Consider the following 18,979-nt stretch of genomic DNA (forward strand, 5'->3'; position numbering starts at 1 on the left):
CCGGACAGGTGAGGCTGCTGATCCCTTATTTTCAAATCCGAAAGTTGACAGCTATGGTCCGCGGGTTTATTTTTGGCTACTTGGAGATTTTTGTTTGGAAATCCTGACATCCAGTGGATGACGACTGCATGACAGCTGAATAAAAAAATTCCTTCTAGTAGCACCTTGGAGACCAACTAAGTTTGTCATTGGTATGCGTTTCCGTCTGCAGGCACACTTAAGTTGGTCTCTAAGGTGCTACTGGAAGGAATTTTTTAACCAGGGTAGCGCTGTGGGTTAAACCACTGAGCCTCTTGGGCTTGCCAATCAGAAGGTCGGCGGTTCGAATCCCCGTGACGGGGTGAACTCTGTCCCTGCTTCTGCCAACCTAGCAGTTCGAAAGCACAAAGTGCAAGTAGATAAATAAGTACTGCTCTGGTGGGAAGGTCCACGGCCTCCCATTGCCAGTAAAGCGAGATGAGCACCACAACCCCAGAGTCATCCTCGACTGGACCTAACAGTCAGTCGTCCCTTTATCTTTACCTTGGCGTGTTTTCCCCCCAAAGGATTCTGGGAGCTGTAGTTTGTTAGCGGTGGAGACCCTTATTCCCCTTCCAGACCTGCCCTTCCCAGAGTTCCCTGGGAACTTGTGGGCATCCATAGCTGCCAAGTTATCCCTTTTTTAAAGGGAAATTCCCTTATGCTGAATAGGCTTCCTCGTGAGAAAAGGGAAAACTTGGCAGCTATGGGCATCTGTTCAGAGAGGCAATAATGGAGTGTGCCTCCGGGGGTGAAATCAAAAGTTTTCAGCAGGCGCTGAAAAGAAAACGAAGGGGAAAAATAGATAGCTTAGGTCTGGAAGTTTGACATTTGTCCCGTATCTCAGGCCTGTAAATTTACATTTATTATCTCGGGCCCTTTATTTTAGAGTATATTTATTTAGAGTACTGTATATAGATTTTAATTGTAGATGGTTAGATGTGTTTTTGTTTTTTTTGTAAATATGGGATATAAATCTCTAAAACAACCAGTCAATACAATTTTAAAAGTTCTATTTTACAAAGAAAATAGGTGTGTCATATTTTTTTAAAAAAATTAATAAAGCATTGTGTTCATGCCTGATGTCAAGGGCCAGGGAGTTCCAAAGTTGCCACAGTAATTATTGTGTAAATTTTGTTTTTCGTTGGTATAAATAAGTAGGCATTACTTTTGCAATCAGCGTTAATCCAAAACAGTATATCATTGTCGTTGCGCACATCTGACTTCAATAGATTAGCTTCGTGTGCTTAAGGCTAGTTTGCATTTCAGCAATTCTGTCCCAACCGAGACACCGTAGCCCCCCTTTCCTCCTTTCTGTCTCCTTACATAGAGATAAGAAAAACAAGACTTGCTCACCTTATTTTACAGCTATAGAACTACCTCACCCGCGCGAATGAGGAACCCGATACCACTGGATGGAATAAGGCTTTTATATTGTTTTGGGCTTAAGTCTTGGACCTGCTTGCCGCCCTTGGCTCCACGTGAAGCTTCTTCCTTTCCAAACGAATCCCGGAATTCCATCCCCGTGTGCGAGTTTAAAAGAAAAGTCTATATTCTTTTCTTTGCGCTCTCTCTCTCGCCCTAGGCGTCCGCCTGCCGACGGCCGTCCCGTGACCGGCCGCGGTCGCCGATGGGAGTTGCAGTCCCGCCTCCCGCGACGCCCTATGAGGGAAGTCTCTTCGAGGACTACGACTCCCAGAAGCGTACCGCGGGGGACCGGAGGGCTGGAAGAAAAGCTCCGGGAAAAAGAGCGAAGGGCAGCGGCGGTGGCGGCAGAGGCAGATGCTGGGAGAGGCGTCGGAGGAGGTAACGGACCCGGGAACCGCGGCTCCCGCTTCCCCCAACACCCTCAGACCCAGGGGCGCCGTTGATTGGCTGGCCGGGCCGGGAGGGGGCGGGGCTTGCACCAGGAGCCCGGGCAAAGGGCGCGTGTTGCACGCCCGGCGCGTGTGCAAGCGTGGGAGGCCGGGGGTGGGGCTCTGTTTGCAACGGTTGCCATTGCTGGGTTGCATGTGCCGCGGCCGGGGAAGCTTCCAGGGTATTGCAATTCTGTCTGCAGCAATGTTGGCTTTGCAGCCGTGCATTGAGTTTGCTATGCAACAGTTGGTTTGGCTATGTTTTCATTTATGCTGGAAGCTGCCCAGAGGTGGCTGGGGCAAGCCTGTCAGGTGGACGGGGTACAAACAAACAGGCAGACAAACAAACAAACAAATATTATGATTGTCATCATCATTTTCATCATCATTATTACTATTAATTTATATTTATAATAAATAAATATAAACGCTGAAACACAAGCTCATAAAATAGTGCAATCACATTTGTTACGCTGACACAAGCTCATAAAATAGTGCAATCACATTTGTTAGACTTGACTTTGCAGCAATAATTATATTTGCTTTAGTTGGGTTTTTGCTGCAGTGCATTGTGGTTGATATGCAACAGTTGGTTTTTCCTAGTTTTTTTTATTATTTACGTTTTGAACAACTGGGGCTTGGTCAAGAAGTATTTAATGCTGCCAACATTTATTTAAACATCAGGTACTTACTGCTTTTCTAAGCACCAGGCAGATATATATGTGTGTGTGTGTGTGTGTGTGTGTGCAGGTATATATTTAAAAGGGTCTGTAAAAATAATAAAAACAAGCAATTGGGAGTGATTATGTTGATTTGGAGGGCTGGGACAGCTTTCTGGAGGTGATGCGAATGTCGCAAGTTGAGTTTGGATCACACTTAGGAAAGCTAAGAAGGTCCCTGAGTCACGGCTTCCTCCGAGAGTTCTGCAAATCGGTTGCCAGGCCAAAAGCCATTTCTCTGGAAGGAGAAGAGGGAATCTGACAGCTCATGTGATTTTTTTAAAAAAAAGTCTTGATTTATTATTATTATTATTATTATTAAGTCTGCAGTGTGGGTCGATCCTCGCCGCTTCCAGGAACAGGTTCTGATCTGGAACAAACTGCAAACTCCTTGCAAGGGTGCATGCTTGAAAACAGCTGACTCTCCCACGCTGAACCTCATTTGCTACCACGGTATTTGGGGAGAAACTAGCCAGGCATATGATCTTAGAGCCAGCTCTCGAGGGTTTTCGTTCCCAGCTTGAGGGGAAAAACCATCAGGGTGTGTTGAGCAGGCAAATAAGGAGAGGGTATTGAATTGAATTGAACCAGCCGATGTTATTTTATTTAATTGAGCCAGCTGATAAGGGCACCGTAAACTCAGCTCCAAATCATGTAAGAACTTGCCATTCCGGAGGCTAAATATTAGGTGCCTGAAGTCCATAGGGAAGTCAGTGCTTTACCCAGTAGAGAAGTTTGTGGGGCCTTGGGCTAAAAACTCCATTTTTTGGAGAAGTAGTAATGAGAAAAATTGCTTTAATATACCGAGAGGTCTGGAGGGTGGCAAGCAACATGAGAATAGGATTCTTTGTGGCGAATTTTGAATGCAGCCATCGGAGCAAAAGGTGACACCCTCTTTCTCCATGAATTTGCCCCAATCTTTTAAAGCCATCCGAGTGGGTGGCCATTTCTGAATCCCACGGGAGCGAGTGCCACATTTTGGCTGCGTGAAGGCTTGATTAGATAAAAGTGTGTGGTTTGCATGCAAACAAACGGTGGAGTTTGCATTCTTGGTTATCTTCAATCTGGGTTTGTAGTCGTGCAAAAGCTGTTGCAAAAAGGGCAGAGAGATAATTTTATCCTTCCTGGTGTGACATCTGCTCTTGAAATGTCTTTAAGGCTTCCTGTTTTTTAAACAGCTTTTCTGTCTTCTCAAACGCCTTGGTACTCAAACAACTCGGAACCCAAACACTGCAAACCCGGAAGTAAGTGTTGCGGTTTGCGAACGTTTTTCAGAAGCCAAAAGTGCTCCGTTTTGAGTGTTACGCTGAGGTCTGCCTGTTTTTGCTATTTATTTCGCATTTTTGTTTTTGCGGCTCTTTTGTTTTTGCGACTGTGTGGAACCCAGTTCAACTACTGATGGATTGATTTTTGTGCATTGCAGTACATTGTTTATTGCTTTTCATTTTATGGATCCATGGTCTCTTGTTAGATAGTAAAATTCATGTTAAATTGCTGTTTTAGGGGTTGTTTTTAAAAGGGTTTGGTTTTGGAATGGACTTCCGAAACGGACTGAGTTTGAGAACCAAGGTACCACTGTATGTATGGGGGTGGGTATGCTTCCTCAAGGAACCTCCTGAGAATAGACAAAAGGAATAGACAGGTGCACACAAACAAAATATAAAGTGTAGAATGCACAAGAGTTTTTGCCTCATTCATTTTGCGGGTGGAGGTTCCAGTGCCTTTCAGAGCAAGTCCCACTGTGTCCAACTTTAATTGAGAATTCTGGGAACTGTAGTTTGAAGGTGCTGGGATTTGTAGCTCTGGCAGGTCAGCACCCTTGAGCTACAGCTCCCACGATTCTCCGTGGCTGTTTAAAGGTCAAATCCTGGGAATTGTCACTTGTAAAGGAAGCTGTGAGCCCTGGCACCCTTAAGCCGCAGTTCTGTTTATAAGAGTCATTTAAAACACACGGGCGTGGGGTTGACCAATTGAAGAAGAGAGGCTGCCGTCGGCCTAGCCTGCCTAAATCAATTTAAAATATAGCCAAAAAAAAAAACCAGGCCTTTTAAAATACAGATTAAGGACGTGATCAGGATGTTTTCCGGGAACATGACGGGTGTTCCCTTGGCTTTTGCGACCTCGTCAAGGCATGTTTTTCATTCATCCGAGATGGCAGGAAACTAGGACATCTAGAATTAGACCTTTCCTTTCCTTTTTTAAGCAGAAAAACAGTTGGTGTGGGAAGATGATACTCGTCAGCTAAATTGGCGAGCGGTTTGCACAGAGGTACAGGCCAGCATCGGTGCGGGACTGCCTTGCCATCATTGCTGACTCCCAGAGGTCTCTGAAATAATAATATATTTATTTATACCCCGCCCATCTGGCTTGGTTTCCCCAGCCACTCTTGGCGGCTTCTATTAAACATTAAAAGCTTCCCTAAACAGGGCTGCCTTCAGATGTCTTCTAAAAGTCTGGTAGTTGTTTTTCTCTTTGACATCTGGTGGGAGGGCGTTCCACAGGGCGGGTGCCACCACCGAGAAGGCCCTCTGCCTGGTTCCCTGTAACCTCACTTCTCGCAGGGAGGGAACCACCAGATGGCCCTTGGCGTTGGACCTCAGGGCAGAACGATGGGGGTGGAGACGCTCCTTCAGGTATACTGGACCGAGGCCATTTAGGGCTTTCAAGGTCAGCACCAACACTTTGAATTGTGCTCGGAAACGTACTGGGAGCCAATGTCGGTCTTTCAGGACCGGTGTTATGTGGTCCGGGTAGCCACTCCCAGTCTCCAGTCTAGATGAAGATGGGGATGAATCAATTTAGGAGAGCCATTCATTCCTGAGAGGAGGGAATACGTCTTCCTAGACGAGAAACCTGTGTTGTGGTCATTCACCCCCCACCCCCCAGGTATCATTGGAGGAATGCCTCTGTTCGAAAGAGGCATTCCCTCCCAGGTGGTGGAGGTGCTTCTTCCGCAGAGCCGCGAATATTCTGGGCTGCATCCCTCCCTCCCTCTCTCTAGCAGAGCTGTTTGCTTGGCAAAAAATAAAAATTAAAAAAGGGCTGCTTCTGAGCAGAGAGAGAGAGAGACACACACGCCTCTTTGTATTATACTCCCTGGGTGCTTTTTTTGAAAAAGGCACCCAGGACAAAGGGGTCTTCTGTCTGCCCGGATGAAAGGAGGAGGCTGTGGCTGGTTTTTTTCGGAGCGTGGCCGCGTTAACCCGCTGCGTGTCGGAGTTTACGGGTGGGCAAATCGGGGGGAGCCCCCGTGACAGAAGACCCTCTTTCCACAACCCGTTCCACTGTCAAAAACGATAGGAAGAGTATTCCTATTGTTTAGTCGTAATCTCCTTTCCTGTAACTTGTCCGGATCGAGGGAAGTCATAGCCTTGGCTCTGTTCCGCCTTGGAGCCCCGTGTCCAGTTCTGGGCACCACAATTTTAAGGAGGATGTTGACAGTCCAGAAGGTGCGTGATCAAGGGTCTCAAAACCAAGCCTGATGAGGAATGGTTGAAGGAGCTGGGTATGTTTAGCCTGGAAAAGAGTAGACTGAAAAGAGATAGGAGAGCCATCTTCCGATATCTGAAGGGCTGCCGCAGGGAAGAGGGAGAAAGCTTGTTTTCTCCTGCTCCGGAGGGCAGGACTCGAACCCGTGGCTTCAAGCGACAAGAAAGGGGATTCCGACTCAACGTCAGGAAGAACTTTCCGACAGTAGGAGCTGTTTGACCGTTTGGTGGGAGGTGACGGACTCTCCTTCCTTGGAGGTTTTTAAGTAGAGGTTGGATGGCCATCTGTCATGGATGCTTTAGCTGAGATTTCTGCATTGCAAAGGGGGTTGGACTGGATGACCCTTGGGAGTCCCTCCCAACTCTAAAATTCTGTGATATTTCTTGACTTTAAATCACCTGCGTTGCTAAGTATTCGGTTTGGGGTCGATGAAACGCTGCTTTGCTGCAGGTGCGGCTGTTTTGTTTCTTTGCCAAATTAACTTTCTTCCCGTATAGGTGGGCGTCCTCTAGCCCCGAAGAAACGAGATATGTTCTGCTGAGGCTCAGAATTTGTTTTTGTTTTGTTTTTTGTCTCTCGTAGGGTCGGCTCTGACTTGAAAACTGCCCTGTGGGAAACACCCGAAGAACGAAATGGCAGGTAACAAGATTCACGGGAACGGTTTTGAGCCTTCCGCCCAGCCCGTCTGAAAAACAGTGTTTGATTGCAGATTATTCTTCCAACCCTGTGATTCTAAAGCCACTTCTGACACCCGTTGTGCACGTGTGTGTTTTGAGAACTGTGCAAAAAGGCCTGCTGTTTACTAGGCTGAAATATGCATGTCTCCTACAGAATACAGGTGGTACCTTGGTTCTCAAACTTAATCCATTCCGGAAGTCCGTTCCAAAACCAGGGCGCGCTTTCCCATAGAAAGTAATGCAGAACAGATTAATCTGTTCCGGACGTTTAAAAACAACCCCTAAAACAGCAATTTTACATGAATTTTACTCTCTAACGGGACCATTGATCCATAAAATGAAAGCAATAATCAATGTAATGTACTATAAAATAAATAAGACAGTATTGTAGAATGTAGATGATAAAAATTAGAATTATATATTTTTTTCTTACCTGCAGTGATGATAGTCATTGTTTGGATGGGGGGCTTTTATCCATTTCCGCAGTCAAAATAAATCAGTCAGTAGCTGAATTGGGTTCCACACAGTCACAGAAACAATTTAACCAAAAAGCCTTAGAAACAAAAACGCTAGATAAATACTAAAAACAAAAGCGCCAAACTTAATCCGTTCCAGAAGTCTTTTTGACTTCCGAAATGTTCGAAAACCAAGGCGCAGCTTCTGATTGGTGCAGGCGCCCCGGAAACAATAGCTGACAGCTGCTTCCGACATTCGGCTTCCCAAAAACTTTCAAAACCGGAACACTTTTAGGAACTAAGGCATTTGAGAACCAAGGTACACTTTTAACTTTTATTTAAAGTGACCCAGATGTGCACACACACATGAACACTCCCTCCTTAGCCAAAGAATGCTTCCAGGACGGCTTGCAAGATCGGGAGGGATAAAAATAGGGGGCGGTATAAGTAAGAATATAAAGGTTTAATAAGGACATGAAGAAAACTGAAAATGGACTGGAACTATAAGGAATGTTATACTACCAGACATATGAATTCAAAAATAGCAGAAGAAATAGTGTGGAAGTCGAATTTATAAGTTCTAAGTTCTAAGTTTAAGTCTTTAATGTTAAGTTGAATTTCTAATTTGAGAATTAAGACTAGGAGACAAGGTAAAAGATAAATTGTAAATACAACAAATGTAATGAGATTAAATGTTTGACTATGTAATATGCTTTATTGTGAAAAGTAATAAAAATACGTGAGAAAAAAAAAGGGCTGGCTAAAAGGTCAATTGGAAAAATGTAGCGAAAGCCATTCGACTTCTGGAGCATGTTCGGAAACGGAAGCAATTGCTTCCAGGTTTTTGGCGTTTGAAAACCGAAACATTCAGCTACTGAGACGCTCGAAAACCGAGTTGCCACTGTACATCGTTTGTAATTGGCAGTTCCTATCTGTTGTGTTTTTGGGGGAGATTTTTGAGCCGCCAACTTAACCTTCCGGCGGCAAATGCGCCGTTTCGCAAACCCACCCTCTTTTTTTCTCCACTTTGCTTTTTTTCGTTCTTTTCCCAGAGAAAGTGAACAACTTCCCTCCGCTCCCCAAATTCATCCCGCTGAAGCCATGCTTCTACCAAAACTTTGCCGATGAGATTCCCATCGAACATCAGACGCTGGTGAGAAGGATCTATCACTTGTGGATCTGTAAGTTTCCCCCGGGGGGGAAAAGCGATGTTCAGGGTGGATAAAAATCAATGATTTTTTTTTAAAGTAAATAAATAAATAAAAAATGGGATTTTTAAAATTTTAAATCGGGATTTTTAAAATAAAATGCTTTTGGAGGAAAAATCTAAAGATAGTTTTCTGTTAAAGTTACATGACATTTGTCTTCTGGGTTTCTGGGGTTTTTCCTGTTATTATTCTGCCTCTCACAGCTACAATAAACCTACTGTTAAAATTATGGACTGGTCATTTCTTCGTCAGAGGGCAAAAGGGCCAATTTAGCAGGGGATCAAATACTCTCTCCCCCCCCCCCCCACTGCATTAAAATAAAATGCAAAATCAAGAGAGAAAGTTAGAAAGCCATTAGTCGAGGTTGATGGAAGTCGCAGGGCTGTGATAGCCAAAGGTTTGTTATATTGTGGATGTTATGTTTGGACAAGAAGAAGAGGAAGAAGAGGAAGAGGAGGAAGAGGAAGAGGAAGAAGAAGAAGAAGAAGAAGAAGAAGAAGAAGAAGAAGAAGAAGAAGAAGAATTTATTTCTAATAATATATAACCAAATCAGTAATTTTGGATATAACTGTAAAAGCTACACTGAAAATTGATTATTCCAAAAATGAAACCTTCACCTGCTTGTAAATATTGAAGATTTATAACAGCAAGGATGTGTCTTTCTGTAAAAAAGAAGGTGATGATTTAATTCAAGTCTTATTGACTAGAGCAGGCATCCCCAAACTTTGGCCCTCCAGATGTTTTGGACTACATTTCCCATCATCCCTGACCACTGGTCCTGTTAGCTAGGGATCATGGGAGTTGTAATAATAATAATAATAATAATAATAATAATAATAATAATAATAATTTATTTATACCCCGCCCATCTGGCTGGGCCTCCCCAGCCACCCTGGGCGGCTTCCAACAGAAAAATAAAACACCGTAATCTATTAAACATTAAAAGTCTCCCTGAACAGGGCTGCCTTCAGATGTCTTCTAAAAGTCTGGTAGTTGTTTTCCTCTTTGACATCTGTTGGGAGGGCGTTCCACAGGGCAGGCGCCACCACCGAGAAGGCCCTCTGCCTAGTTCCCTGCAACTTGGCTTCTCGCAACGAGGGAAACGCCAGAAGGCCCTCGGCCCTGGACCTCAGTGTCCGGGCAGAACGATGGGGGTGGAGACGCTCCTTCAGGTATACTGGACCGAGGCCATTTAGGGCTTTAAAGGTCAGCACCAACACTTTGAATTGTGCTCGGAAACGTACTGGGAGCCAATGTAGATCTTTTAAGACATGTCCAAAAACCAATAAAAATTATATATATATATAAAATACCTGTAAAAAGGAATTTGCAGCTGTGTCCCAGAAGGGGATTGAACCCACAACCTTGGCACCCCACGCCCTACCCAAGTGAGCTATCCCAGATGCTGGACTTGCCGAGCTCTGTCTCCTCTGTGCAGTGCAGGAAAAGCACCCTCTTTCCAGGAAAAACAAACAACCCCCTGTTTCTGTTGCCTGAAGACATTTCTTTTCTTTCTCTCCCGTCTTCCACAGTCTACTGCATCACCTTGGGCGTCAATCTCATCGCCTGCTTGGCCTGGTGGATCGCCGGCGGTTCCGGGGCCAACTTCGGCCTGGCACTCCTCTGGCTGCTCGCTTTCAGCCCCTGCGGTTATGTCTGCTGGTTCCGGCCGGTCTACAAAGCCTTTCGGTAAATGGCCCGCCCGCCTGCATTTATCTCCCCAAAATCTCCAGGACTGTTGTTGCTAAGAGCCCTGTGGATGCGCTCATTTTTGTGTTTTGTTTTTGTTTTTTAAAACCTCTCTGCAAGGAGAAATCTAGTCCATCAAGAAACTGGCTCCCAAAGTGCTGTCTTTCTCCTTGCGGCATTCAGAAGCGGCGTCTTCCGCACTCGCTGCCTTATGAAACCACAATAAAACATCGAACTTTTATTTATTTATTATTATATTTATTTATATTTATAATATTTATATTTATATTTATACCCTGCCCATCCGACTGGGATGCAGCCCTTCTGAACCACCTGAGAGAACTTCTTATTTTTTATTTCTGTCTATTTGCTTTTCTATTAGATTTCAAAATTCTTACATTTTCAGGGGGGAAAGGAAAACATAGGGCTTCCCTTTCTCTCTTTCCTTTTATTTTCCCCTTCCCAAACCTTTCTCTTCTCCTCTCCTGAGCTCTTAATTCTAACTTAAAACGCTGCTGAACCAAACTCACAGCCCCCTAAACCGATTATCTGCCTATGTAATGATTTTTCATGTTATCCTATAAGAATTTCCCAGCCCTCCTTAAACCCGATTCCCGAGAGAGAACTTTTGCATGTGTTGTGGAAGGGCAGGGATTATTGGCTAGTTTCCGTTCTTTCTTTTTGTTATATCCAACAAATTGTGAAACCACAATAAAACATCAAACTTTTAACAACAACAACAACAACAACAACAACAACAACAATTTTTATTATTTATACCCCACAAACAACAAACATTTAAAAACTTCCCTATACACGGCTGCCTTCAGATATCTTCTAAAAGTCTGATCATTATCTCCATGACGTCTGGCGGGAGGGTGTTCCACAGGGCAGCGCCACCACCGAGAAGGCCCTCTATCTGGAATGTTTTCATCCATTTGAATCCTCTCTCTTTTCCCTTTTCTCCTGCAGGTCGGACAGCTCTTTTAACTTCATGGCTTTCTTCTTCGTCTTCGGAGCGCAGTTCGTCCTGACCGTCATTCAAGCCATCGGCATCGGCGGGTGGGGAGCATGGTAAGTTTATTAGTTTCTGAAAAGATTGAGGGTATACGGCCATACTTTGGAAGTCATTAGACAGCCGAGTTCCCGAACGTCTTGGCTCCCGGACGTCGCAAACCCGGAAGTGAGTGTTCCAGTTTGCGAACTATTTTTGGAAGCCGAATGTCCGGCGCAACTTCCGATTGGCTGCAGGAGCTTCTAGCCCGGAGCGAGCCCTGTTGAGCCTGACGGGGGCCGTGGGACAGGCAACGGGACGCCCAAGCTGGTTTGGGCATGCATAGGATTTGTGCCGCTTACTGATTGGCAAATGGCGCCAGTTTGATGTCATAAGACTCCAGCTCTCCTTGCTCCCGGGGACAGGTGAAAATCAGAGCCAGGAAGCTTTTATGAGAAGGTCTGCTCCAGAATGCAAGCTTTGCCATCCAGCAATTACCGGTGCTTTTTTCTTCTCTTCCAGCGGGTGGCTGGCGGCCGTGACGTTCTTCGGCACGAGCGTCGGGGCTGCCGTGATCATGCTCATCCCGGCGATCATGTTCACGTTTTCGGCACTGGTAATGCTGGTCTGCCTCCTGCGGGTAAGTGAGGCTTCGGGGCCTGAGAATGCATCCAGCTGGGAGGGTGCCCGCCGTATCCCTGCACGAGTCTCTGCTCAGATGTACCTCTTCTTAAATCTCCTCCTGCTAGTAACCTTTCGCGGCTCCTTCGTGTGCCTGAAGCTTTGAGCAACTTCCTCATTATTGTTATTATTATTATTATTAGCGATGATGTTGATTACCCTTCCTTCTCTCAGAGGGTCCTGTTTGCAAGACAGTGGCACCTTGGTTCTCAAACTTAATCCGTTCCGGAAGTCCATTCCAAAACCAAAACATTCTGAAACCAAGGCACGCTTTCCCATAGAAAGCAATGCAAAACGAATTAATCCGTTCCAGACTTTCAAAAACAACCCCTAAAACAAGCAATTTAACATGAATTTTACTATCTAACGAGACCATTGATCCATATAATGAATGCAACAATCAATGTACTGTACAAGAAATACATAAGACAGTATAAGGTAAAGGTAAAGGGACCCCTGACCATTAGGTCCAGTCGTGACCGACTCTGGGGTTGCGGCGCTCATCTCGCTTTACTGGCCGAGGGAGCCAGCGTACAGCTTTCAGGTCATGCGGCCAGCATGACTAAGCCACTTCTGGCGAACCAGAGCAGCGCACGGAAACGCTGTTTACCTTCCCGCCGGAGCGGTACCTATTTATCTACTTGCACTTTGACATGCTTTCGAACTGCTAGGTGGGCAGGAGCAGGGACTGAGCAACGGGAGCTCACCCCGTCGCGGGGATTCGAACTGCCGACCTTCTGATCGGCAAGCCCTAGGCTCTGTGGTTTAACCCACAGGGCCACCCACGTCCCTATATAAGACAGTATAGTATATGATAAAAATTAGAATGATATATTTTTTCTTACCTGCATTGATGATAGTTATTTGTTTGGATGGGGGTCTTTTATCCATTTCCGCAGTCAAGATAAATCAATCAGCAGCTGAACTGGGTTCCACACAGTCACACAAACAAATTAACAAAAAACAACAACACCCAAAAATACAAAATAAAGAGTACAAACAAAAATGCCAAACTTAATCCGTTCCGGAAGTCTGTTCGACTTCCGAAATGTTCGGAAACCAAGGCGCAGCTTCTGATTGGTGCAAGCGCCCCGGAAACAATAGCCGACAGCCACGTTGGACGTCCAGCTTCCGGAAAACATGAGAACTGGGACCCTTGCTTCCGGGTTTTCGGCGTTTGGGAACCAATAATAATAATAATAATAATAATAATAATAATTTATTATTTATACCCCGCCCATCTGGCCGGGTTCCCCCAGCCACTCTGGGCGACTTCCAACAAAACATTAAAATACAGAAATCAAATATTAAAAGCTTCCCTAAACAGGGCTGCCTTGAGATGCCTTCTAAAGGTCTGGTAACTGTTGTTCTCTTTGACCTCTGGTGGGAGGGCATTCCACAGGGCGGGAGCCACTACCGTGAAGGCCCTCTGCCTGGTTCCCTGTAACTTGGCTTCTCGTAGCGAGGGAACCGCCAGAAGGCCCTCGGCGCTGGACCTCAGTGTCCGGGCAGAACGATGGGGGAGGAGACGCTCCTTCAGGTATACTGGACCGGGGCCGTTTAGGGCTTTAACCGAGGTACCATTGTATTGGAAAACTGTTAAAAATGCACGTCTCGCGTGTCAGAAGGCAGGTTAAAGAGATGCGTCTTCTGCATTTGACAGCAGCTATAAAAGGAAGCTTCCTGTCTCAACACTTCGGGGAGGGAGTGCCACACTTTAGGGGCTGCCTTGTCGTACGGCAACCCTAACTAATCTAAATCTTGGCACTCGAGACGGTCTGTAAGGAAGGAGGTCATCTTCCAGCAACATAGCAAGAAGACCAGACCTCGGGAGGAGGAGAAGGAGGGTGGACGCAGTTTCTCCATATGAGTAGCTTGCAGGGTGGATGAAAATCAATGGCTTAAAAAAAATAAATCGGATTCTTTAATTTATTTAAATTGGATTTTTAAAATAAAATGCTTTTGGAGGGAAAATCTTCCTAAAGATAGTTTTCAATTGAAGTTACATTCTAGTCCAAAGGCTATTAATCAGGAAATAAGGATTTGTTTCAAGTTTTTCCCCATGTGCTAAAACTCAATCTAAGTTTTTTATTTTAAAAAAATTGTTTAACCCAGGCATGTCCAAAGTCTCTTTTGGGGGCCTAATCCAGCTTCATCTGGCCCCTGTGGCATTTTATTTATAGGGGTTAAATCAGGCATCCCCAAACTGCAGCCCTCCAGATGTTTTGGCCTACAACTCCCATGATCCCTAGCTAACAGGACCAGTGGTCAGGGATGATGGGAATTGTAGTCCAAAACAACTGGAGGGCCAAAGTTTGGGGATGCCTGGGTTAAATCCTAAAGGAAGCTCAACAACTTGGGTAAAATCGTATTTAAAAAGCTCAACAACTTTTGCCAGCCCTGACGCATGTTCACTTCATCAAATCTGGCCCTCTTTGAAAAAAGTTCGGGCACCCCTTGTTTAACCAGACCAATTAACAAACATGGGTACCCAGGCTGTCATGTTATTGTTTTAGTTAAATGAATCATTTAAATTGCTATTAAGGAAACAGTTGTTTTTCTCCTTCCAGTAAAGTACAGCAGACAGGTTGTCCAAATGTAAACAGTAAACCTCACCATAATTTCATAATTGTCTGTATGCATTTCTAATAATATATAACCAAATCGGTAATTTTGGATATAACTGTAAAATCTACACTGAAAATTGACCATTCCAAAAACGAAACCTTCACCTGCTTGTAAATATGAAGAGATTTATAACAGCAAGGATGAGTCTTTCTGTAAAAAAGAAGATGATGATTTAATTCAAGCCTTATTGACTAGAGAGTCTGGCTGCGGTTGGGGCATGGATAAACTGGTGTGTGTGTGTGTGTTGCTCTTTTTAACTGGTAGTGGGGAATATTCTGTAGTTTTCGGCACTTCCCGGAAACGCTGTCCAAGGGGTTTTGAGCTCGAGGTGCTCCCATTTTGACACGCTTTAAAACTTGCCTCCCTCTCCAAAACCAGGTCCATCGGCTTTACCGTGGCGGCGGCGGCAGCTTCCAGAAAGCTCAGGACGAGTGGCAGGCGGGGTCATGGCGGGACCCCCCGAGCCGGGAAGCCCAGTTCAGCAACTTCTCCGGGACCAGCCTCCCTGAGTACCCAACCGTCCCCAACTATCCGCCCGGCGGCAGGTGGCCGTGAGTTCGAAACCAGCTCCCATCAGACTTGGGCCCGGATCGTTTGTTTTTCGGATCGCTGCGCAAAAATTTTTTTTTACATCTCAGTTTTTGTGGATTTCAAAAAAAAATTCCGGGTGGAAGAATAACATCCACGTCGTTCGTCTACTTTTCCCTGGTTTTTCCCCCCTCTCTTTTTGTTTTAAATCATCTTAACGTTCTTGCCTTTTTGGCAACCGCAGAAGAACTTGGAGGACCATGCCGCTTGCTGGTTTGGAACTGCAGGAAGCGTGGCTGTTGCCAACATTTGACTAGTTTGCCTTGAAGGGACGTGGGCTGCCATCCCTATATTCCTCCCGTGTCCATCCTCACTTTTTTGCCAATGGATGCACGACACAGGCGCGGGGGATATGTCACGTCCTTTAACCTTCATAAATTTGCCTTCGCGGTCAACCTTTTGCCTAAGAGAGCAGCGGGCTTTTTGCCATTTTTTGCAGCCTCCACTCATGCAAATAGTTGTGAGAGGAGGAGAAAGAAGCCTTTGGTTATTATTATTATTTTTTAATGTGCCCAGAATGGCGTTGCCCATTCCCGATCTCTGCCATTCCTTTGAGGCTGCAGCATTGAGAGACAACTTAAGATACGTCGCGGGGGATGCGTGAAAAACTGAGGAAGTCCCCGCAGGTGGAAAACCAGCACGTCTCCTCTCTCTCTCTGTGCTCGATTTCTATGCGCAGGGATTTGTTTCGGGGCGACCAGGGGAAACACTAAAATGTTAACTCCAGGAAAAAAAGAGGGTGCTTTTCTTGGAAGGCTCGTTCAGTTGAGGGGCTGTGTATGGTTTTTTTTGATGCTTCCCTGCTACTCATTCCTGTCCCCAAACGCCAACCTACCTGAGCTAGACGAGGAAGACCCCGCGTTTGGCCTGGGAACCCCAAAATGGTAGTGGGCTTCTCTCCTTGGTTCTGGCGGATCAGATCCTGGCAGGTTTCAACCCAGCAAAGCTTCGCCTCCTGAGTTTCCGCTTTGCAGCTGAATCGGGTATGTGGCCGCCGGCTGTGACCCCCCAGCCACCCACACAATAAGCAGGAGCAGTGGGGTGACCCCCACAAAACTGAGCAGCACTTAACCTTCTTCCACCCAAATATCACAGCAGCCTTGATCCACAGGACTGTGTGACAGAGCCCATGGGGGGGCGGGCCTTCTCCCGCCTTTACTCCCTCTCGGAATCCCAGCCGGCTTTTGGCTTCGACTCCCAGCGTAACTGAAACAGAAGCCATCTCTCCAGAACTGGACCCCTCGCCTCGGTCGAAATTTCATTTTGCAACCAGCAAACGCTGTATATCGCCCCAGAATTTCGCTTTCCTTTATTCCCATTTCAAGCGCCATGGGACCGCTTCAGACCTTCATGGCTTTCCCCGTCTATCCCCACCCCCAAAGAAATCCTGAGAGTTATAGTTCGCAGAGGGCGTTGGGAGCTCAGAGCATTCCCATCGCGGAGCTATGCTTCCCAGAGTGGTTTACCGCTCAGCGCTTCTTGGAGGGGAGTTCTGGGAACGCTCGTTGGGTGCGGGGGGCATACAGGCACGTCCGAACAACTCCCGGCGCCCTTCGCGAACTATAACTCCCAGGATTACTTTCGGGGAAGCTGAGAACTGTTTATGAAGTGGCATCATTGTGCTTTAAATGTGTGGTGTGGCCATGCTGTTTTTTCTTTTTTGCAAAGAACTGCATTGTGTTTGGGGGGGGGGCTCATTTTCGCCTCCCCACGCCTTGCCAGAATTAAAAGGCGCCCGTTCGTTTCCTTGTCTCGCCTTAGCTATTCTGCTCCCTGGCTTGAGGAGCAGAATTAGAATGCGTTAACCAGGAACTTTCCTGGGGGGGAGTACGTGGGTTTCTCAAAACACCCAGAGCGATTTGGGGGGGGGGCGGTTGGGTGGAAACTACTAATGTGAAAACTTTTTTTTACAGGATGGAGCAAGAATTGGGGCAGGGCTAAAAAGCGGGATGGTCTTTTAGGCCCCTAAATGTTCAAAGCGGTATCGTGCCCCTTTAAGCAGTCCTGGCTTCTCCCTAAGAATCCCGGGAACCGTAGTTTGCCCGGGGGGGGGCACCCAGTGTGGTTAGGAGACCATGATTCCCTCCGGTTCCCAGCGAATTCCCTAGGCAAGACCATTAAACTGCTCTGCGAGTGGAATCGGGCTCACCTAACAACAGCACTCTGGGGCAAACTTAAGATTCCTTGGTTTGCGGGGAGCGAGGACTGTTTAGAGCAGTTCAAAACTGCCTTAAAATTCCAGGCCGGGGGGGGGGGGCTTTAGTGTTGGGGTCTTTAACGACATGTGCCTTATTGGATTGCAAAAATCGCTCCCGTCGTAACTTAATTTTGCTCTTATTTTCCTTGCTACGGGGTCTGTGATTTGTTTACACTTGAGGAGTGGGTTGGGGGTGTTCCCCCCTTCTTACTCAAAAGGACCAACGTCTTGTAAATACACTCTGAACTTCTCCCCTCCCTCGCGACGAAATCGTGCACGAGGCAACTTGAAAGCCGTGGGGGTCCGAAAGCCTCCCTATGGGGTGGCAACTCTCATCTCAAGAGGCCACAAACCCAGCCTGTTTTGCAGCTGGGGGCAAGGAGCCTGCCTGCCCCCCCTCCCCACCCTGCATAAGGGTGGGCTCCATCTTTGACCGTGGGGCCAGGGCGGCAGTCCGTCCGTTCCCCCCCCCCATCGCCTCTCTCCTAAATAGAGACATTCCTCCATATCGAGAGAATGCCTCTTGCGAACAGAGCCATTCCTCTCTCGCACTACGAAATGCTGTTTGGGGATGTGGGGAGCCTCCCTGGGTTTTTATAGACGGTTGCAGAATTGACAGGGCGGTCACCCCCCCTCCCCGAGCTGTCAGCGAGGTGCCTGGATCGTGGGGCCCCCCATCTCTCGGGGTGCTGAGCGACATATACAAAACAAACCTACCCAACGCCTCGGAAGGAGGGACCTGGATTTGGGGGGGGGGGATCCGCGTTCCGCACACCGGGGGTGTTGTGGTTGTGTGTGTTTTTTTTACATACCAAGCCGAGGCGGCAAATGTTCGCCAAATACTTTCCTTCCTATAAATCTAGGAGGGAGACCCGCAAAACTGACCTGTTTATTCCTCTCTCCTGCACCCTTTCTCTTGACCCCAGAGAACCCTGGGAATTGTAGTTTTTTCGATGCCGTGCCCCCCATGTTCCAGATCTCTGTCTCCCCCCCCCACTTCCCCAAAACAAAAAAAAACCACCCTTGCTTTTTTCTAGCATTGCAGATCCATCTTTGGAGCCAAGTGTGATCTGTTTTTCTTAAATCTCAAAAACTGGATCTCCTCGCAGTTTGCAGTTTCCTGACGCCGTCTTAATATAACCTACTGATAGCTCTCTTTTTGTTGTTGTTTAATAAACAGGAAAATTCATTTGTAACACCATGTTTACACAAGGGAACTAACCGGTACCTTTTTTTGAGGGGTGGGTAAGTGAGCATGGGGGGTCTCAACTCTCCGACGCCACGTTGGTTTTTTTTTTTTTTTGCATTGCAGAATGATCTCGTTAGGCAATTTTTGGTGACTTTGAAAATAAAAATGGAATTAAAAGTTTGCCTACTGGAAAGGGAGAGCCTGTGTGTGTTTTGTGCGATGATTGAATGAACGAGAAATGCAAAGGGTTCAGCATTCTCACAATGGGCAACGAAGATGACCGTACGCTGCCCACGGACTGTCTCACCAGAGTGGTGCATGCTCTGGTTATCTCCAGCTTGGACTACTGCAATGCGCTCTACGTGGGGCTACCTTTAAAGGTGACCCGGAAGCTACAACTAATCCACAATGCGGCAGCTAGACTGGGGACTGGGAGCGGCTGCCGAGACCATATAACACGGCTCTTGAAAGACCTACATTGGCTCCCAGGGCGTTTCCGAACACAATTCAAAGTGCTGGTGCTGACCTTGAAAGGTAGCCCCACGGAGAGCGCATTGCAGTAGCCCAGGCATCCCCAAACTGCGGCCCTCC

At 46.6% G+C, this 18,979-nt stretch overlaps 1 protein-coding gene across 4 annotated transcripts; it reads left to right on the top strand.

Annotated features, from left to right (window-relative positions):
* Positions 1–1,681: 1,681 nt before the first annotated feature.
* Positions 1,682–18,587, top strand: SCAMP4 (secretory carrier membrane protein 4). 4 transcript variants are annotated; one of them, XM_035119144.2, is made up of 7 exons: positions 1,682–1,824; positions 6,665–6,721; positions 8,267–8,395; positions 9,955–10,111; positions 11,084–11,185; positions 11,628–11,745; positions 14,793–18,587. In XM_035119144.2, the coding sequence occupies exons 2-7, from the start codon at positions 6,715–6,717 to the stop codon at positions 14,967–14,969; spliced, it is 690 nt and encodes a 229-aa protein (XP_034975035.1). In that variant the 5' UTR covers positions 1,682–1,824; positions 6,665–6,714; the 3' UTR covers positions 14,970–18,587. The 4 variants fall into 4 exon arrangements, with proteins under 4 accessions (XP_034975035.1, XP_034975036.1, XP_060131301.1 ...); XM_035119145.2 differs by lacking the exon at positions 1,682–1,824 and adding an exon at positions 2,916–3,046; XM_060275318.1 differs by lacking the exon at positions 1,682–1,824 and adding an exon at positions 3,057–3,477.
* The last annotated feature ends 392 nt before the right edge of the window (positions 18,588–18,979 follow it).

The sequence above is a fragment of the Zootoca vivipara genome, chromosome 6 (genome assembly GCF_963506605.1).
Source record: "Zootoca vivipara chromosome 6, rZooViv1.1, whole genome shotgun sequence".
NCBI classification, from domain to species: domain Eukaryota; kingdom Metazoa; phylum Chordata; class Lepidosauria; order Squamata; family Lacertidae; genus Zootoca; species Zootoca vivipara.